Source organism: Hydra vulgaris, chromosome 05, assembly GCF_038396675.1.
Source record: "Hydra vulgaris chromosome 05, alternate assembly HydraT2T_AEP".
In the NCBI taxonomy this organism is placed as follows: Eukaryota; Metazoa; Cnidaria; class Hydrozoa; order Anthoathecata; family Hydridae; genus Hydra; species Hydra vulgaris.
The window spans coordinates 27,428,361-27,451,798 of NC_088924.1; the positions used below are offsets into that span (position 1 = coordinate 27,428,361).

The 23,438-nt window shown below is 28.4% G+C and overlaps 1 protein-coding gene across 1 annotated transcript in view; it reads left to right on the top strand.

Moving 5' to 3' along the window:
* Window positions 1–22,084, top strand: part of LOC136080743 (nidogen-1-like) — a 95,645-nt gene extending 73,561 nt beyond the window's left edge. Inside the window, exons 12-15 of the mRNA XM_065797787.1 lie at window positions 9,278–9,409; window positions 13,430–13,603; window positions 21,788–21,837; window positions 21,937–22,084. Coding sequence (XP_065653859.1) covers window positions 9,278–9,409; window positions 13,430–13,603; window positions 21,788–21,795 — 314 coding nt within the window. The 3' untranslated portion in view covers window positions 21,796–21,837; window positions 21,937–22,084. The remainder of the gene's footprint in view (window positions 1–9,277; window positions 9,410–13,429; window positions 13,604–21,787; window positions 21,838–21,936) is intronic.
* The last annotated feature ends 1,354 nt before the right edge of the window (window positions 22,085–23,438 follow it).

Genomic DNA, 23,438 nt, shown 5'->3' on the forward strand with positions numbered 1-23,438 from the left:
GAAATATGCAATTTTTGTTAGGCAACAAAACTCATTTATTTACTGCAAAAAAATATTGCATTAATGTTGGTATTTCCATATTGATGAACCCTCTTACTCTCAGACAAGGTCTAAAAGCATATTGTAAATGTAATGCAGTCGTGGGGTAGTGGTAGAGTGCTTGCGTCATAAGCAAGAGGTACTGAGTTCGATCCCCACCACATCCCTGGTTATAACCACTATTAAGTAGCCTCCTTGTCTGTAGTGGCGTTTTTTAACAAAAAAATAACAAAAATATATATATATATATAAAGAACTAATAATTTTGAAATCAAAAATTCCGCTGCCATGTTTAAATAAGTGCTTTTAAGAGTCTCACTTTCCACAACCTTGCTTGGGTACTTTTGATTATAAATCAATAATTGGGTACTTTTGATTATTAATTGGGTACTTTTGATTATCAGTTGAGTATTAATTGGGTAACTAATTGGACAATAATTGGGTACTTTTGATTATAAATCATTAAATGAAAAAAATTATACTCTACTTTAAAATGGTTTAAATGTATATCGTATTTTTCAACCAAGATTGCCAAATGGGTGATTAGTTTGCGTGCGTATGTGCGTGTATGTGTGTGTTTTATAAGTATCATACTAAGCAAATTAATTTATTATTATTTCACTTAACATTCAAATCAAATGTGTTTTTTTTATGTCATTTTTAGATAAATTATTACAATCTAACACAGGTAGTGCATTTATAACATGTACATTTTATAAAAATGTTTTAAATGGATTTTTTATACATAAAAATCTTCCTTTCTTTAAAATTTTATATACAATCTTTACACATAAAATTTTTTTGTTTATTTAAAACACTCAACAAAAATTATACACAATAAAATTTGTTTATCTAAAAAATATTTTATTCTTTGTATTTTGTGAATATTTTACATTGTAGTGGAGAGATTAGAAGCTAGAAATATGTTATACACAAGCTAATTCAGAAAACATCCACTTTTTTTTATTTCACTAAAGTAATTTACATAAAAGTAACATATAACTTGAGCGTTTTATTGGTTTTTTAAAAAATTTGCAATTCTTAATTTGATAAATTTGATTAGAAAATTTTGACTAAAAAAGTGTATTTTTTGCTGGTGGCTCTTTATTGTTTTATATTTTTGGTTGAAATATTTAAAGAATACCCAAATACTATTATAATAAAACGCATACTTTTGAAACAAAGAAATAAACTTTGTAAAACTTTTAAAGTTTATTGCAATAAAAATGTTTTGAAAATTTGCGGAAATTTTGAGCAAAGTTTTTTGAAAAATTTCTGAAAATTTTCAACCCTAGTGTGATGCGGTTCATAATAATACACTATGGATACATACAGTGTGAATCTCTTTTAATCTTTAATATTTTACCCATATTACTGTTTACTTATTTTTGATTTTACAATGAAAATTCTTTTCTTCTGTTTTTCTTCTGCATAACTTTATTTTAGTCTTGTTTGTTTTAAGCTTTCATTTCCAACACTGAACTATTATTATTATTATTATTATTATTATTATTATTAGTTCAGTTGTTTTTATTGTCTCAGCCACAAATCATTTGCTTAGAATATCTATAATGGAACTCTTTAGAGAGACAATAAAATTTTTTAAAGGATTCCGGCAAATCCGGCTCCGACCGAAATTCAAAATTTCCAATTCGATACACACCTAGTATAAATTCACCTATTGGTTAGAAATCCAACAGACTATTCTTTTATGTACTTTTGTTTAGCACCACTTCACTCTATCACCTTTCTCTTTGTTCTATATTGCTCTCCTTTATCTTAAGACTGCACTCTTTTCGATGTTATTTCTGATCAAATTGACCAAGCCTGCTTGTCAATTTCATCAGAAATTTGATCATTGTGCTGCTGCAGTTTCCATTAGTACTTATTACTTACATATCTATCACCAAAACAATTCTCCAAAAAACAGAGGTTTGTTTATAATTGTTAGAAACTCTGTCAAAAGGTTTTGTCTATCGCTAAAGCCTGCTATTCTCAGGTTGTGAAATCTTGTATTTTATCTTAAAAATTAGCCTCCCAAGACTTTTGGATAATCTTTAACAGTGTCTATAATAAGAGAAAATCTTTTATTCCTCATTTCTTGCTTGGTTCAGATTTTGTTACCTAACCTAAGATTAACAAAGCTGAATTGTTTGTTAAGAACTTTTCATCAATCTTATTTCTTCATTCCATTAATCGTATCTTACCTGATAGAGCCAACAAGCAGGTTGATCCATTGCTTGACATTTGTATCACTCCAGCTTATGTATCTAAATTGGTTTCCTGCTTAGACTCTTCTATAGCCTGTGGTCTGGACAACATATCTGTTATAGTCTTGCAGTAGTGTTTTCCAGAATTGTTGTCTTTACTTTTAAAACTATTTAACAAGTGCTTTTTAATCTTAGCTTCCAGCCTGCTTTCCAGCAGGCCAGAAACTAAGAAGTAGGCTTATCCCTATTTTCCAAAATTCTAGAGAGTGATCTGACTCATCTAACTACTGTCAAGTTATCCTTCTTACAACAATAAGCAAGGTTTTTGAGTCTTTATTTAACAAACGTCTAATCTCTCATCTTGACTTTAATAACTTACTTTCTTAAATTAGCATCTGCTAAGGTTGCATCTCTTTATTTTGTTTGCCACTTTCTTGCTCTATTCTTTATCTCTATAAACCCCAAATCCGCTAATGTTGCCATATCTGGAGAGAATCTTCAAATGATGCCCTTTTTCATTTAGACAAGGTGCAAAAATGCATTATAAAAATAGTTGGACCTGCTCTTGCAGCCAATCTTCAATCATTGTCACATGGTCATAATATTGCTTCTCTTCTCTTTTCACTTAATACTATAATGGGCGCTGCTCTAAAGAGCTACCATCTCTTGTGTTATATACTTAAATCTATTCTTGTGTTACTCATCATTCAATGAAGTTATAAACTTTTACTGTTACTGTTTCTAATTGCTTTAAAATTTCTGAATCCTCTTGTTTATTTTCCCCGAACATCAGTTCGTTGAAGTTTTTCTCCATTTACGTTGTTTTAAAAATAATTTAAAATCTTTTAAGTTGTCTGTTATAGTTTGTAATCTTTTAAGTCGTCTGTCAATCATTATCTTGCTTTTTAAACTTTATTTTTTTTTCTTCCAGTAACTTACAACTATTATAGTGGTTTCTTGCAGCCTTGTTGGAAGTGAAGATCTTTTTAAAAAAATGAAATAAAAATTTACTTGTTATATAAGATCAGCCTAATATTAAATATATAAACTCTAAAAGAGAAAAGACAATGAGTTTTTTATATTTAATTTTTGAAATTTATACTTTTAATAAACACAGTATTTGATTATTATTTGCTGCAAGTAAAAGGCATAAGAAATAACACATTAAGTAACATATTAATTTTCTTATGTCCTTGTTTTTGTTGTCATGTGAAAATTAAAATGTGTTTTTATCATTTGTTTTAATATTGCATTCAAATGTCAGTACTAATTAATTTGAACATTACATATTCACAAGCTGATAATAAAAAGGGAGATTGTTTGTGTTAGTCAATCATGTCCTGTGATTTGTAGTGTGCGTAAAGCTAGGTTGTGAAGGTATACAAAAAAGAGTTTTGACTTGCAGAGGCTGCAGAGAAGTTAAATCAAACTTTCAAAATTTTTAACTTCCAATTTGGTGCCACTAAATGTAAATATTTACTTCAAAAAAAAAGTTGAAAATAATTTTTTTTTAATTAAAAAAAGTAAATTTGTTGATTCAGGCATAAATGCAAGGGTGGGTCAAACTTTTTACATTTTGAAATCTGGAACTGGGTAGATTTTTTATATGTATTGTCATATATGATAAAACATAAATAAATTTTTTTTAGGAACAAAACATAAATAAATTTTTTTTAGGAACAAAACATAAATAAATTTTTTTTAGGAAAAAAAATATTTTAGTTGGGTAGACGGCATTTGAAAAAGGTTTCACCCAAACTCAATTTTCCACAGTTGTTTTTATTTTCGTTTTTTGCTTAAACAACAAAAAAAATAAAATAAAAAGATAAAATGTAGACATAAACATTTTACATGTTTAACATAAATGACCATGTAGACCAATAAGACATAAACAATCTAATGTAAATCAAAAAGACATAACCAATAAACAATGTAAACTATGTAAACCAATAAGACATAAACATGTATTATGAAAGTGGCATTTGTTTGAGCTTTTCAGTTTTCTGAACAGATAAGCACAAATTAAACTTTAAAAAATACATTTGTTTGATCTAGAGGGCTATTTAATGAGAAAATAAGTAACAATTACTACTTTAAAAAAAAGTCTATTTGTTATTTAAAATAAGCTTGTCAATTATGTCTCCTTTTAACTCAATAAACTCTGGGAAATTTTACTGACTTTTAAGTTTCTGTAGTCGTCTGAGAAGATTTTGATACCTTTTTTGTATGTTTTATACAAAGTTAACGCCAAGCGTTCTTTGATAACTTTTTTAATGATATTAAGGCCTTGATATACTTTTTGCAGCATGAATGTGTAGGAAAATATTTGTTTTAAGCTTTTAAAAATGAGTTTAAGTTTTTCTTTTAAGTTTGTGTCATCTGCGTTAAAATACTCTGCCAAGATAAATAAATTTTGAAGACAGCATGAAGTTTAACTTCATGCTGTCTTCAAAATTTTTTCTTTTTTGTTATCAATTATCATTCAAAAAATCTTCTTTTTTGTTATCAAACAAACTTTTTTAAATTTCAGAAATATTTTTTTCAAAAAAACCAATTAGAATATGAAATTTAATTAGTTTTTTTTCTCAGGATCAGTAAGAATAGGGGAAGAATGACATTTTTTAACCTTTTAGCCTGTGTAAGTTTAGTCCAATTTGATAACTTTTTTTAGTGCCATTGATGCACAGAACTTATTGTGTTTGACTTGATTTTAGCAAAAAAGTTATCTTTTATAAATAATAAAGGTGACTTTTGACAACAAATTAGTCTAAAGATCTTATATTAAATATTTCAAGAAACATTCTCGATTTATCTATGTGAATAACAATTGCTATAACAAGGGTTCTGCAGTCAATTACCATAGATATTAGCTTCTCTACATCTTTGCAAAATACTCCAGGGATCTTGTTTAATATACTAAAGAATTCAGCATTTCATTAAACATGATAATAATCTACAAAATTTAAAAAACATTTTTTCATAAAATCATTAGACTATCTCATGTGAATATCCCACTTTATCTTTTGTTAAAACATTTGAATATTTAGAATTAAAAAAAAGAAATTAAAGAAATAAAAGAATTTCTAGCACTAATCTTGTACCTAAGAAATTAATTGATCTCTATCATCTTTCGGTAGCTAAAATTTTTTTTGAATAAATAAGGTTCACATAAAGTTTTAAAAATTTTAAATGTTTAACAATATTATAACCAAGGGTGTAAAGTCGTAAAAAAAAGTACCAACTCCAATTGTTGAAATTTCAGAATACAACTCCGACTCCAAAGCAAAATTTTTGAAAAATTCTTTGATTTCTTTAAAAAATATTATGTGATAATTTATAAAAAATTTTTCTGACTCCACAGCCTTGATTATAATTTCCTACCTAACATGAAGCTTATTTTGAAGCATTTTTAATTTCTTTAAACTAATGTTCTTAATATCAGCAGTGGAATGGTAAATCTAACTTTTTTTTGGTTCATGAGTTGTTAGTTTGGCTACATTTCCACTATTTCCTGTTTCAATATGTTTTAGAGTAGAAGATACAACTCTTTTCGTAAAAATATCTGACAATATATATGACAATATTTTAGTTTTCAATAAATAACAATTCAAAATTTATTTTCTAAATTAACTAATTTTAATATTAATTTATAAACCTTGAGTTTTGATGGTGAACCTGCAACAACTTTAATAAATTTTTCTGCCTGTTTGTTTTATTGCAAGAAGATAGCACAGAACCTTTTTCTATTCCTTTTAAACATACAGGTTTAACTGAGTTTTTTATTTTTATTATGTTTCCTAAATATTTTTTTTTCAAACTTCGTAACAGCTTTTAGACCTACTATGTGAAAAAATTAGATATAAAAGTAGGTCTTGATCATGCTCAGGCTCATTGCGGATATTCTGCTGTGGTTAGCCATCTACTGTGGCAAATATTTTCACACTGGGAATATTTTTTTATACATGGACAAGATAGACATACCAAAATTTATGTCCATCTTGCCTATGCACAAAGGTTGCACTCTAACAGAGAGTTGCATCTGTCAATATTGTTTTAAGAACTGTTTTGGGAATTTCATTCAAAAGTTGTACACTCAATATGTATTTATTAATGCAAGAACAATTTCCCTGTGCTTTATCTCTGTTTGTGTTCTGTAATAGTTCAATTTTCTCTATCAAAGTTTTCTCTTTAACAATCACTGAAGGTTTAAAAAAGTACTGGCTTATATCTACTGCTGAAGAGCATTGTCAGCCAGATTAGTGTGCTATGTGTTAAGTTAGTGCAGCATATAGTGTGTTATGTGTTAGGTTAGAGCAGCTAGTTTTATTAAATTTGACACTTCAATTTAAAATAAAAATAACATCAATAGTAGTTTTACATTTTATTTCAGAAATTATATGAAAAAAAAGTTGCAGTCATTAAAATAGCAGTGGTACCTGAAAATAAAGAAAAAAATAATTTTTCTAGAGTTAAACATTAAAAAAGTGAATTTCCTAACATTAAAAAGTTAAAAATAAGTATAATATGTTAATATATACCCTTAGTATTTTGTTGCAAAACCTTTGTTTTGGATAACAGGTTTGCAACAAAATACTAAGGTTACATTTTTTTGCGGTTATTGCGTACCATCTTTGTTAAAAAGCTTCCCATAGCTGAGCATTAGTTAGATTAGCAGTAGAAACTACTTTTTTAGTGTCTCCCTATAAGTTTTCAATGGAGTTTAGGACCTGACAAGGCCATTGATCTGAAACCACTCCTATGCTTTGCACCTAGTGTTTTTTAGGTCAGAGTCTTGTTGGAAGACCCATTTTAGCAACATATCTTCATTAGTATAGGGCAGCATGACATTATTAAGAATGTCAACAATATATGTTGGTCCATGATATCATTAGTCTTATAAATAGGGCCGACACGTGAGAAGCAGCCCTTTACCAAGACTTTTTTGGCTCCATCATGTTTCACAGACATAATGGTAGTTTTTTTTCTGGAATTTAATTAGCTTGATGTGTTACATATTGTATTGAGTACAGTATAATTAAAGTAATACTTTTCGTTGAAAATTACCTTAATCTTTTTAAATTTTATAACCTAACTTTAAAATCAATACAACCACTGCTATTTTATTGCATTCCCTCAATTTCAATAACGGGTGACAACTAAAAATCCGGAACGAGAAGAAATGTTAATTTTGATGAAATAATTTATTCATAACAATTTTATATGGTTGATATATAATTGATGACAACATAGAATATACAATAAAATTAATGGTTTTCCACAAAGGGTCCTTTATCCGCTACTCTGCGCAACTTAGTTTTAATGTTTGCGCAAGCTGTTTGTACACCAGTTGTGTCCATTTCTTTCAAGGATTTTTTAATTCTACGCTTGAGTTGTGAAATATTTTGAGCTTTCCAACCACCCTTGTATACTAAAGAACTTAGTTCTCCAAAATAATCTTCAATTGGTCTCCATTGAGGAAGATTGGTGGGGTTAACATTCTTCAGTACAAAAGGAATTTTTTCACTTTAGAGGAACTCAGTAACACTTTTCGCATAGTGTGACGATGCTTTATCGGGTCAAAATATGTAATTAAAACCTGAATGATATTTATTAATAAATGGGATAAAAATTTTAGTTAAGCATTGGTTTTTGTATACTTCTTGGTTGACAGCTAGACCACTTTCCTTGAAAAATGGCTCTGAAATTCCTCTGTCAGAGACAACAATATATAACATTACTTTCTTCTCAAATTTACTTCGCATTTTAAATTTAACATCAGGTGGTGTAACAGAAGAGTTGTCTGTGTAATAAATTTTGTTACCAGGCATCTGGGGCTTACTTAAAATAAAATAACTTTCATCATCCAAAATGAAATTTTTGTTACCAAAATGTCTCACAAGATAACGACAATCTTTTTTTTACTTTAGTATTTTGACTTTTGGTGTAGGATGGTGATTTCTGCTTTTTCCTTGGTTTACTTGAAGCTTTTTGAGTGCCCTACTGATATACTGCGGGAACACTCAAATATTGTAGCAGCATTGCACTGGCTAATGCCATCTTTGATGTTAAATTGAGTTTTTAATTTCTTCAAATTTTTCATGGTCATTATTGTGGGGTTTCGTCCGGATCCTTGCTTTCTTTCAACAGTACCACATTTTAAAATATCGTAAATTGTACTTTTCGATATACCTTCTTTCAAAAAATGTTCTACAGTAAACATTTTGCCAGCACTTTTATGGCATTCATAAAAATGTACAACACATTCTTGAAGAAGCTTCTCTTTAGATGACATTTTATGACAACTAAATTGGCAATTGTCAAACAAAAGCTATGTAAAATTATTACTTGAATCATACACTACTTGATAATGTAACGAAGTGGCAAAGTTAAACAACTGAATATGACTTTCGCACAATTTCTTTTTGTCCAGATTTTTAGTTGTCACCCGTTAATTTTATCAAAAATAACGGTATTCTTGGATGTATTGAATTCCCATTTCCACAATTTACTTGTCTCATTCTAGTATATACACACATAAATAATCTTTCTATATTATACAGAAGGAGAGTAATTAATAAAAATTATTTGCCTGCTCACAGCAGTAAGTATAACTTTTTTTTTTGTTATCTTTAATTAGCAATAACTTAAAAACTAGTTTTTTAATAGTTGGTATATTTTTTGATAGTACATTAATTGACTCCATAAGCTAGAGTAGGTCACAAACATTTTTTCAAACAGGATGCTATTTGTCTATTTTATTCCGCAACAGGTATTAGCAACATAAAAAGTTTCTTTCTTGGGCTTTTATAGTTTTTTACTGTTTTTATCTAATAGTGGTCAACAGGTGGTTCTGATGTGTATATAAACTCTTCTTGGAATTATTAAAATGTACTTCTTACTTTATTGTGTAACTTCTTGTTCTTGTTTTAATTTCGGTTCTTACAATATTTTTCTTTTTTATAAACTTTATTTTTACAAAGTTTGAAAATTAAGTATAATATTGTTATTTGTTGATTTTATTTGTAAAGATGTTGATGAATGTAACAGCAAGCTATCTTTGTGTTCTTGGAAAAATGGATTATGTCAAAATACAAATGGTAGTTATTTCTGCTCATGTATTAATGGATGGAAGTTAAGTAAAAGTGGTAGCAGTTGTGTTGGTGAGTGATTTTATAAAATTATATTTAAAATAACAACTAATAAATAAATAACTATATTAACAACAAAAGATACAAAGATAGACTTGACAAATTAAGTTGACAACTTTAGTAAACAAAGAAAAAAAACATAAATTGACTGAAAAGAATGCTATTTTTTTCTTTTATTTAGTAAGTGACTGTGGTCCCAGCTAAAAGTGAGACTTTTTGCAAACCTGGCTCTGGCCCTGGCAAAATTAAATGAATTAGCAGGAGTTGATAGACTGAACAAGAAAAATTTTCATAATACTTTATATATTATAATTTTATACTCACATTTACTATTTATTAAATACTGGCATATATTTAATATATTTTCAAACTCTAATTTACTTCCAAAAAGGCTGCAAGCAACCACTATTAAGTTATGTGTTACTTTAAAATATAGGGTAGGTTAAAATGCTAGAAAATTGTTAACAGAAGACTTAAAAGTTGTATAAAAAAGAGAAACATGAAGATAGGTAAGAGTTATAAGGTTTTTTGATGTGCAAGGAAAAAAACTGGGTTAATAAAATTTTTTATAGCATGAAAGGACAGATAAATTAAAAGGATGGTTCTTGTTGAATAAGAAGTCAAGCAAGAATGAGTTTTGGTTTGTTGTAATAGAAATGATAGTTTCTTTGAGCATTGACCATGGTAGTATTTGTAGAAAAAAGAAAGTAATACAACAATGGGAAAGTGGCTCAAGCTTGGCAGGTAAGGCAGGTCTAACTACATTTATAATGTGCTTTTAAACTTTGTCTGAGAGTAAGAGGGTTGTTTTTGTCATTATAGAAATACCAACAATAGTGCAATATTTTTTTGCAGTAAATAAATGAATTTTGTTGGCTAACAAAAATTGTGGATTTTAAGTTCAGACTTAAAATCCACAAGCTACTGCAAGCCTTAGGCTGTTACAGAAGAGAGAACAAATCAAAAATTGGCTGCTAGTTCTAAGCAATCAAAAAGTGAAGTCAATACAAGAGTATAAAGTTGAGTCATTAACAAATAAAGCCACTTTTGATGTAAAATTTTCATGAAGATTGTTATTGTAGACAAGAAAAAATACAGGAGCAAACATAAAACCTTGTAGTACCCTTAAAGTTACTCAAAATGAAGAAGAATGTGTAGGCCTTCAAGAATAACTTAAATACTGCAGTTAAAAAGAAATGATTTAATAATCTCAAAAACGTTATATAAAGAAACTAATAACAGTGAAGACTAACCATAGGATAGTTGCAGAGGTCAAAGTACTTTCTAGAGTTTTTAAAAATTGGAACTACTTATTTAGCATTTTTTGAAAATTTAGCAAAAATTTAGCAAGAGCTCTGGAGAAACATTTTTAAGACTATGATGACTTTTTGATGGCTATGATGATTTTTAAGGCTGTGATGGAAATCTTGTCTGAAGCACAAACTGTAGAAGTGTTTAATTGAGATTTAATTTAAGCATTGGGAGCCAGAGTGGTTTGGATGTTTAACAATGAGTTAAGCCCTTTAACTGATTTGACAGGAAGATATGGCCATTAGATTCAAGAATCAAGTTAGAGGAAAAGTTCTTTCCAAATAACTCTGCCCTGTTTTAGGGAGAAGTAAAAAGATCAGACCCATAAATTAGAAATTAATTGTTAGACTTATTTTAGTTAATAACACTGTTGAGACCAAAAGTCTCTGGAACCTAACATCTGAGATAAGATAGATTAATTAAACTGAGAATAACAGAGCTTAACATGAGACAGGACCTTTTTACATCAGGTTCTTGCAATAAAAAAGGACATTTGTTCTTAAGAGAGATGTGCTTGTAAAAATGATGAAAAAAATGATTACAGTTTAATAAAGCAACTGCTCAAGATGGTGAAAAATGTGGAGTAAAATGATGCTTGACTTAAAATTGAAGAGAAGGAATAAAAACTTCCGAAATTTTATTAAAAGTATATTATTAGTGTATATTATCAAAAGTATATTATAAGAATATTATTAATGTAATTATTATAAGTGGAATAAGAGCTTCGAAGATATGCATTTATGCATACATAATATGGGTATAAACATATATGTTTACTACTCTCGAGTTCTTAATAAAAGGAAGGGGGAAGTTTAATAATTTTTGGAAAATTTTCCCACCCAATCCAAGCTTATTAAGACCCCCCTTCCCCCTGTTTATTAGTTTTTAGTTGTTTTCAGGAAAAACTTTATATCTCAAAATTAAAAAAAAAATCAGTGAAAATTGGCCTTAAAAATTAGTAAATAATTTTTTCTTACTTAAAAAAAAATTTTTAATTTTAAAAAAGTTTTTGTTTTTGTCAGTCACTGATAAAAACAAAAACTTTCAGTGTAAACAGGCTTTAAAAATAGCCAACCTAGAAAATCTCGATTTGTCAAAAATGAACTTTTGGTTTATTTCTCAGCAAAGTATAAAACTTATCAGCATATTAAATCCTATTGAAATTATGAGCTGTTCGAAAAGAGTTAAATAGATAAGAATTAATGAATTAGTTAGAATTAAATAGTTTTAAGAGTGTTTTGTAAAAAATAGATTTATTCAGATTTATAAACTCAACTTTTTTTATAAAAAAATACTTCTATAGAAACTTGAAAAAATCCCCCCCCCTCCTTTTATTAAACCTCCTTCCCCCTCCCCCTCCTGCCCCCATTTATTAGATCTAGACAAAAATTCCCCCTCCTTTTATTCCCCCAGCCCACCTTGTATTAAGGACTCAAGAGTATTTATTTAGATGCTGGCATACAATATCATTACATATTTATATAAAATTAAGTATTTATACGGTGTAATAATTTCCGAAAGAGAAAATCATCAGATGGATGTGTGATGTGGCTCTAACAAGACAAGAAAAGGAGGCATAAACTACACAAATTATAAAAAAAATGTAGTATCAAATAACGTTCGTTAGAAAAGATTAAAGTGATTTAGGTATCAGTATGTAGAGAGTAGCAGTTTTAGGGGAAAATGGTAGTTGTAGAAGTAAGAAAACTTAAAGAGAGTGCTTTACATATTATATGAAAGAGCTACAGTTAAGGAAAAAAAATGTTCTAGATTGTTTATATTAGAGAAACAGCATAAAAAAGGAAGGCTAAAGTCTGATGATGATGATAATGATGATGATGATGATGATGATGATGATGATGATGATGATGATGATGATGATGATGATGATGATGATGATGATGATGATGATGATGATGATGATGATGATGATGATGATGATGATGATGATGATGATGATGATAGTGATCATGATGATCATGATGATAATGATAATGGTAATGGTGATGATCATTATGATCATAATGAAATTATGATGATCACGTTGATCATAATGATGTTTATATATGCATATAGATGCAAAATATAACATGAATTTTGAACTAAAAAAATGTATTTTAGGATGTATAAATGTTTATGCAGCCTTGGGTTTTTACTCTTTTGGAAGCATTATTAGTTTTGAAAAACAGGCGATCTTTCCATGATATAATGCTATTGACAGTTTTCTCTGTGACTTATAAACTTCTTGAAATATGAAATAATAGGGAGGATCTTTTTAAGGAGATCTCTAATAACTCTGTCATCATTATTAGAAAAATGCCATGAATACCTTATTTGTCAAAATTGATCCCTGCTCATTACTTAAACAGAAGTTTGGAGTTTGGCTGGAGTTTGAGTTGTTTTATCTGTTGACCCATATTCAAGTCAGTCACTGTTAAGATAAATAGTAATTTAGTATAAATTTTGGCCTTCTTAAAAGTGGATATGCTTTAGGTTCTAAAATAAATAGAAGTGCTTTTGTGATAACAGATTTTGCATCTACAGTTTTGATTATAGCATTAAATGTATAGAAATTAAACTTACAGTTTCAAAGTTTAAATAGTTTAATAAAAAAATTTTAATCTGTGATAAAAATTTTATTTTATTTTTATCACAGGTTAAATTTTTCTAATTTTACAAAACTCAAATATCTATTTATACGATTCTAACAAATTTATTAAGATATTGATGAATGTGATCCATGTAATCAGAAAAGTCCATGTTCTCCGAAAATGCCATGTTTTTTGGAAAAACCATGTTCTTGGAACAATGGAGCATGTGTTAATACAGTTGGCAGCTTTTCATGCATATGTAACAATGGATGGATATTGGATAAAAATGGTGCCAGCTGCGTTAGTGAGTCTCAGAAATAGTTTGATTAAATATTTATATTTTTATCAAAATTTATTGATTTTTTAAATATTAGTTTATATTATAAAAGATTTAATAGGTATGTGTGCATATATATATATATATATATATATATATATATATATATATATATATATATATATATACATAGACTTTTTTGAATTGCCCAGATCTCTAATATCTGCCTTACATACTCTGTATACAGCTTGATGAACATACTTGGATTCCATTTTTTTTAATTTCTTTTGAGTTTTCCAAGTACAGAGTTTGCTTTAAGAGTAGCTTGGCTAATCTGTTCTGACCATTTGAGTTTATTATTAACTAGGATACCCAATATTCCTTCGACAGATACAACTTCAAGAGGAATGGGACTACTATTTGCGACTACCACTAAAGGTCCTATGATCAATCCTTGAGGAACACAGCTTAGGACATCCATCACTTCAGAGACGAAATTGCACAAAAACAACATGTTGTTTTCTACAGTCAAGAAAGTTGTTGAGCCAATCAAGAATTTTATTGGAAAAACTATAGCCAGCCAACTTGAAACGAAGCAAAACATGCAACACACAATCAAAAGCTTTAACAAAATGCACTTAAGGACTCTTTTACCAGACTTTTGGCTGTTTACATAAGAGTAGAGCTTTTTCAGGCAAGATTTGCAAGCGAAGATGATTTACTCTCAAACTTTAATACCTCATTAGCCAAAAGTTTTTTAACCACACGATTTTATTTGTTGTACAAGATTCAAATACTGTCTTTAAATTTACAAGAAGCTTAGTGTAACTTCATAAATAGTCTAAATTTTCTTTTGACGTAGCTTTAATAGAAAAATTAAACCATTTTGGATCACTCTTCTTTAAACTAAACAACACATTGAACTTAGGAATGCGTTGTTTGATTAAAAAAATTTATCTTTAAATAATTCGAAGCTTTTGCCAGCTGATTTATTTGAGAATAAGTTTGGCCAGTTGATTGCCTATAGGCCCTCATTGATTGCATTATAGTCACATTTGTTATAGATATAATTTACTTTGTGTAGTCTGAAAGTTTTAGTCAATGATTTAAGTCTGTAATCCCATAGGAGTGAATTGTAAAAATAATTTTTCTGAGTACATCGGAGGACCGGTTGTAACATTAGGTCATCATATAGCACTAGGTCAAGCATATTATTGATAAAAGTTGATTCAGTGACAAACTGATAGGAAACAATCATTGATAGTATTTAAAAAAAGTTGACTTGAATGTTTTCCACTTTTACATTGGCCACCCAAATCACTCCACCTGATATTATTAAAATCACCCACAATTAAAACACTTGTAAATTTCCCACCATCAATTAGAGCTTTTGCACATTTGATTGACTTATTAATTTGTAAATTAGAATTATTTTGAGTAAACGGATGGCGATAAATACATCCAATTAACAAGATATCGTTTTCAATTGAAATTTGACACCATATTTGCTCACCCCATTTGTTTATCACTAAATTTGCATACAAATGAAGGTATATCTTTTCTAACATATATGGTTGAACCACCTTCATGAATTGTCCTATTTTGAAGGTACGCAGTGTAATTGTCTAGATTTGTTAAAGATGTAGAAGTAAACCATGTTTCTGTGATTTCAATGATGTGTGGGTTATTCAATGATGCAAATCTAGTTTAGAATTCATCCCACTTTTTTTCTAAAGACGTTGGATTAAAATAAAGACATTTGAGTTCAGATAAAGAATAGATGATAGAGTAAGAGGGCTATAAGCATTTTTGTTTGGTGTTTCATTCTTTTCATTCAATCCATCGAATTGAGCCAGATTGCACAGACCAGAAACCTTTTTTTCAATCTCTAATGCCCCAATTAAGTTCCCTCCCTTACAGACCTTCAAATGAATTTGGAAGAGCATTATTTCTAATTCTACATTCAGCATAAAGTTTAGATCCTTTCATTCTTGGTTTGGTCTGGTCTCACATAACCTTTTGTGAAACATTATACTATTTTTTAACTCTCTTGCATTATCTAAAGCTAACTGAGGTTTTCCATATTCCTTAAATTCAATTAACACCAATGAAGGAGGAGGCAAAGATACATTATTTATTTGATTGGTGATCCCATTAGAAATAGAAGGAGTAGGAAGTGATGTATTTTTCTATTTTAGCTTTTTTTTAACTTTTACATCATCATGAGACACTTTTAAGATGATCAGAACTTCATCAATCACTTTATTATCATCCTCCAAATTAAATGACTCAGTAAGACCACTTATGATTAAATTATTTAAAATTCTGTTTTTCTCGTTGTTTTCTTTTGTAATTTTAGCAAATAAAGTAGCATTATTCTCTTTGATACTAGTCCTTCTCTTTGTTAATAAAACCTGCCCAAAGATCAGCACTGCAAGTACTATTTTGATAATTAATGCTTGCATTCTCTTTTTTTTTTAAGACAATCAAGTTCCTTTTTTTGAATTTTTGTTTTCTGCGTCTAAAAACCCAACTCTTGTAGTAAGAGAGGAGACCAATGATGATAATTTTCCACACTAGACATGCAATGTTTTAGGTACTACACCTTAATGTAATAATTTTTTAAGTAACAAAGTAGATTATATAGAATTGAAAAAATCATCTATATATTCTTTTGACACAAAAACACATCTGATCTAACTGATTTTTTATGCTCAAAGCATGTTAGTAACTTCTGTTGAGGTAATGTTAATATATTGTAATGAATTACAACACTTTTTATCTTTGATAAAACTTTATCATTATCTTCTATAAATACGGATTGAAAGTATTTATTTAATTTATCAATGATATGCTTTTGGTCTGTAATATGACACATACATATACTTGTGTAGCAGTTTCGGATTAGATTTTGCTTTTTTAGCTAAATATTTTTATAGTCTACTGCAGCTTTTTTAACCCTTCTATATAGATCTCAATTATTATATTGTAATTTTCCTAAGTTGTTATCCCGATTCAAAAATTTATTAATGGACAAGAGTTTTTTTTCCCCCAAATATCATTTATTATATCTTTGTTAAGAACTTTTTTATTATTATTATGTTAATTTTTTACAGATGGAATAAAATTATTACAAGCTGTATGGTAATGGTAATTGTAAATCTCACAAGAGTTGTTTATTTTTTGTTCGAGAACATGGCATTTCAATTTATTGAATATATATAGTTAGATATCTCATTATAATTTCCAAGATATTATTTTTTCTTGCATATTTTCACTTATAATGAGTTGCTATATTACTATAAGATGTTCTTGATTATGATTACCCAAAGATGCACTTTTAAGTATTGAATCCATTTGATACTATTGGTATTATTTACTATTATTAAGTCAAGTATGTTTGATTCAAGGTAAGTGGTTCTCTGAAAAGCATTGGTGTAAAAAACAATCATCAAGGCAATATAAGAGTTATTCAGTTTGATTACCAATTGGTAATGTTTCACTTGAGAGCCATTTAATTGCACTGTAAATAAAATCATCTGTAGTTATCACCATGATAGGTCGAAATTTTAAATTGAGTTTTCTTAAAAACCACTCAAGCAAATGTTTTTTATAATGATGCTAGTATAATTAGTTTTCTTGTGCGTAAGTGTAGTTTTGTTTACTCCTCATTAGTTTTTGCAATGTTGAGTAAAGAGTCAGAAAATCAAAAAAAAATTTGAAATTTTACATAGAAAATCTATTGTTCTCATATTCCATGATTTCAAAAGCATATAAAGTTCCAAAATCAACTGTTGGAATTATTATAAAATCTTATTAGGAAAATAAAACTGTAAAAAGAAAATTGGAAAGTAATGGAAAATCAAGATTTATTTCTGAAAAGAAGGCAAAATCAATAGTCTACTCAGTTCATCAAAATCCAACTCAGTCACAACAAGATTTAGCTACAAAGTTCAAATGCAATAAAACTTTTGTTCAAAGAGTATTCAAAAAAGAAAATCTGAAAGCATATTACAAGAAAAAAATACCAAAAAGGTCGCTTGATTGAAAAATCAAGGCAATTGGATGGGCTAAAAATTTGCCTAAATTAATTACAAAAAAAAATTTATGCATTTTAGAAGATGGTTAAACTTACTGTAAAAAAGATCACTCGATGCTTCCAAGTAATCATTATTATTATCAGTTGAAATGTTATAAAGCTTCTAAAACATTTAAACGCATTTGAATAAAAAAATCACTTTCAAATTGCTATTATAGCAGGCTATTTGCAGTTGTGGTTTTAAAAGCTCTCCTTTTATAACAAATCAATCTTTGACATCAGATCTATATGTGAGTGAATGCTTGAGAAAATGACTTCTCCCTCTAATTAAAAAGCACAAATAATCAACCTTATTTTGGCCAAATCTGGCATCGATCCACTATTCCAAAAAAGTAATGGTATAAGAAAAATAGTGGTATAAGAGTCGATTTTGTTACGAAGGATCCGCCTATCACTATCCTGAGCAGCGAGTTATCGAATCTTAGTAATTTCATTTGAATTTAATGGCCTGTAAAAACTACCAACTAAAATTTTTTCAATTCCAAAATTTAAACAAACCCAAACATGTTCAGTATTTTATCAGAAAGATCATTAAACCAAGTCTCAGTAATAATGATAAAATCTAGAGAATATGTCTTGATGGTGTGACGCAACTCTTCTATTTTATTATCTAAAGACGTTGCATTAGTATAAAAACAGTTTAATTTGGATTTAATGTCTGGTTCAATTAATTCTTGTGGTTTATGTTCACAATGTTGATTGTGTACAAAGAGTTTTTATTTTGCTGTTGAATTTGTCGAGTCTGAGAGAAACAAAAAGTAACTTCATCAATGTGGTGGGCGAATTTAAACTGTTGTATTAGGTCAGCCCTTATCCTCTTATTCTGCATACCCCTTAGCTTTTAATTTTTTTTCTTCTTTATATTCATTAATGATGTTTCATCAAGCTGACTTGATAACATAAAGCTGTTGGTAACATAAAAGTTTATAAAGCTAGTTTAAGTGCGTAGATAAAAAAGATCCAAAGCCTCTTGTTCAACTACAAACACTTAAATAATTATTTAGTATTGTGCATATTTCTTTATTTTTTGTAGTTGTTGAACTATTTATTGCTTCTAGACTGAACATTTGTTTGTGTTGACGTTTATTGCTGCGAACATGTAAGGGTAGATACTTTGATTTAGACTTAGATGCATAAACTAGTATTTCTTAATATGATAGCATGGTTTATTTGACTACCTTATTAATATTTTTCTATGCAATTTTTATGCGCGTTTTTTTTATATTTGCATGATTATTGCGGTCTGCAGAGATGTATTTGAATCGTAATTAATGTTTTTCTTTTTCTTTTAAAAGCGGCTTTTACCTCCTGTGTAATCCATGGGTCACCCTTTTTTAAAATAAAGCTGATGCTTATGGTATTTGTTTTGTAATAGATTTTTTTTAATGTCAGAAAGCAAGTCAAAATTATTGTTAGCTGTCTTACCTTCAAACATTTATTTTGAAGGTAAGACAGCTATTTATTTTGAAGTCAAGACGGTGGCTCAGGCGATATGCTAGAAATGTTACTAGCTGTATTAAGTCATTATTCTTTAAAAATGATTGGAACCTCAAATTTCAAGAGCATTTATTTGTCATGTGTTCAATGGCTGCAATTCTACCACCTATTTAAAATAGGCTCACATTATGTATGACTTACATTAAAGTCTCTATATACTAGCATAGAAGAGCAGTTTGTGGTTAACATGATCTGTTTGGCTACTGCAATTGATTCGAATGTTTGAGTATAATGTCAATAATGTCATGAGGTCTATATTTACAATCTAGTAACCATGATTCACCACTAAATTTTGTTATACACCATACTTGCTTAATTGATTCCGAGTTGAGTTGTTAATTTGTATCCTTTGTTGTAATTATATCAATTCTAGTGCATATTGCTGTAGTTCTTTTTCTGTTATCTCTGTCTGCTTGATGCAGTTCATATTCTTTTACGACTGTGACAAATCTATTATTGTATTATGTTTTTACAAAAAACTTTGTTTAAGGTCTTTGATAGAATACCTTATTATTACTCTAGGAATAAGCTTCGAAGAATTTTCCTTGAGAGCATCCGTTAGACCTCTCACAGACGTCCTTTCAGCGACGTATCTCTACCATAGCCCCTACAAAGGGGGGATGGCGGTACTGTAGCACTGGGACCCGGAGGTAAAGAGGGCCCGGTGGTAGTAATCGCAAAAATAGTAAATTCGAGTAAATATCATTGTTTTGAATAAAACTTAAATGTAAAAAGAAAAGAAAAACTTTTAAACCAAAAACATTGCTAAAATAAAAAAGTAAAAAACAAACAGACATTTCAACAGTTCAGGTAAACTTTTTTTTTACTTATTTCATATATATTGGCGTTTTTTTAAGCTGATTTATTTGAGCAGTTCCTGAAGCTAAACTCATCCTCGTTATGAAATATAAAATTTTAGTCCTTAACGTTAACAATAGCTAAACGTATTTGCACTCAATAGAGCAATGACTTTAAAATTATTATGCGGACCGTTGTGTAAACTAATTCCTTCATTTTTCTCATATAACAGTTTTTTCTTCGTTAATAGATTGGTTAGCATAATTTGGTCCATAATCTTTCAGGTTAATCATTTACATAAGTTGAACTTTGTTATCAAATCAATAAACTAAAAAAGAAAAATAATTTATTCTGAAATTATTTGAGTTCAGACATATACATCATTTGAAAATATTATGATTCTGATGTTCCAAAACTAAACTTTTACTTCCTTAAAAGATACATTTGTTGTTCAGAATTTAAATGATGTCTCGAAAGGACAATTATTTTTTTAGATTGTCATTTTATTTAAACACCATGTCAAACTCAAATTACAAATATAAATCTGGAGCTCAAAAAAGAAAAACTTAAAACTGAGATAAGGTCAAAAGAATCGCTTGGTAGTCAATCAATGACCAAATTTTTCCGATATGGAAACGAAGATTCTTCTTATGGTAAAATTAAGAATTGCAGAGACCATAACTGTAGCATTGATGTCAGAGCTGTGAAGATCATTTGGAAATAAATTCAATATGTAAAAAATCAGATAAACAGGATACGCATAGATCTAGGATGCTTTCGATGGAGAAGACGCAATAGATAAGTCTAACGATGGTGTGGTAGAAAAAGAATCAAATGCAGATAATACTTCTGATTCTAATGTAATCAAAAACACTGAGAAAATTCTTGATGAGCCTGGAACATGGCCCAAATTGATTTCAGATGGGCAGCGCCAATGTATATTAATATTTCACGCTTTGAAAGTCTATTTCATAGAGAGCAATTAAATTGAGAAAACGTTATTTTCAAACTTTTTATTACGTAAACTATTTCTAGTGCCTAATTTTCTGCATATGACGACGGCAATTTTTAGGTCACATTTTGAGGTTAAACGTGCAAAACCATTTTAGGTGTACAAGAACCCCGTAGAGGGTGTAACTCTAGCACAACTTCACATCTTTGTGACATGCCCAGCAGTATTTGGTTTGCAAAAGAATTTTTCGAACATTAAATAGACTTTAAAAAGCATTTTTTTTTTAATCAAACTTAAGTATGTTCATGCTTAGGTCAGAAAGTTTTCAGAAATCTAATCAGACATTTTCAAAAGGTTATGGTAATTGTAGCTTTGCTCGACTACAATTACCATAATCTTTAACGAGCTTGCCTCCTCTTTCCAAACGTGAGAGCATTGATTTAATAAAATATTTAATTTCAAAATCTTATACCAAATTTATCTACATTTTTTTAATTTTATCCAATTTTTTTTTAGTGCTCGAAAGTTATGACCATGTAAAATAAATACTTTTTATTCGCATGTTTTGCGAATCCCTAAATAAAAAAATTAATTCCATACTTGTATTTCTTATTTAATAAATTTTTTCGCTGCATTTTATGCTGTGGTTTTAAATTTTTTAAGTTGTAGCTACTAGACTATCTACTGCTATTATTATTAAATTAAGTTCTATTATTTATTTCTAATTTAACTGTTAGCTATATTATAATATATATTTTGTGCTATTTCTTTCTGAAATTTAAAATATAAAATTAAGTTGTCAACAATAATTAATATGAATACGCAATATATTGACTGATAACAATTTCAATGGATATTATTTTAGAGATATGAACAGCACATGGCAATTAATGAGAAAGATCCCACCAAGGCCAAGTATGTAATTTGCTTTTTACTCAAGAACATTTTTGATTCTGATTTATTAACTATATTTAGATTATTTTATAAGGGAAGTTTTTTTTATGTTTAATCTAGTTTCGTTTCAACGCTTAAAAAAATCCTTAACCTGAATTGTTTTTCTGCGTTATTTTAACGGGTACAACCGAATGATTTATTGTTTTGTTTTATTGACTTGGAAAATAGAATATGTAAATTTTGTGAATTATGTGATACTTTACTTTAATTTGGTTTGTATTTTGTTGAGATTTTATATTATTTGTGTTCCTTTTTTTTACTTTTTTTAAAATCCTTTTATGCGACCCAAAATATCATAAAGATCAATCAACATAAAAAGTTAAAAATTTGCAGATGTTAGTATACTAGAGTAGCTTTGGGACTGAACCTAAAATAATTTTAAAGAATTAAAATGATCGTTTAAACGTTTATAAATTGAATCTTGTATAACTTCTAAAGTTACCATGTAAATTCGCTTTTATATTGTCACCCTACTTCCTTATTTATTTGATAATCTGATTTTATGGAAAAAAAATTAACAGAAACAACAGTTTTTATAAAATAATCTGTAACAATATATATATATATATATATATATATATATATATATATATATATATATATATATATATATATATATATATATATATATATATATATATATATAAGGTGACTTCAACCTGGATTGTTTTGAGTATAGCAAAAATCAAACAGTAAGACAATTTTATAACAGTTTGTTTAAAATTAAATAATACCAATGAAAGATATATTTGAAATGGGATAATACCAATAATAGATAGATCAACTAGAATTACAAATGAATCGTTTTTAGTTGATTATCAACTTTCGTAGCTACTAACATAGTTTTAAAACAACTATGTTAGTAGCTACGAAATGTAGCTTCTAAATAGATACTTCCTTGATGTTGAAGTTAGCTACAATGTACAACTTTAACAACTACAACAATCTATAACTTGCAATTATGTAATAAAATTGCATTGTTTAAAGTTCTTTTTAATATATTGGAGCTCGCAAAGTTAAATTTTTTATGGAGTTAAATTAAACAACAACAAAAAATCAAACGAGAATGCATTTTATAATTATTGCACTTTAAAGTGTATTTAATGCGTCTAAAATATGCATTAAAATACATAATATATAATAAACGCGAAAAAATATGTAATAAAGTTAATTGTTAAAATTAATAAAATTAATTGTTTGCATAGCATGGCAATATAGTGTAACTTCATATTTTTGGAAAATTGACGTTCTCATAAACTTGATCATGTGCGTAATAAATATTTACAGGTTCTATATGATATTATACAGGTATTATGCTAGGTACTTTTTCTCAGTGCAATGAAGAAAGTATTGCATAATATCAGTATTTGATATTTAGAACATTATATTCACCATTAATATTTTTATATACAGTCGACTCTCGATATCTCGAATACTTGATATCTCGAACTTTTGAGTATCTCGAACTTTTTTAGCGGTCCCATGGACATAACGTACTAGTTTAGGCTAAAATCCTCTCGATATCTCAAACCTTATTATCTCGAACTTTTTGGTATCTCGAA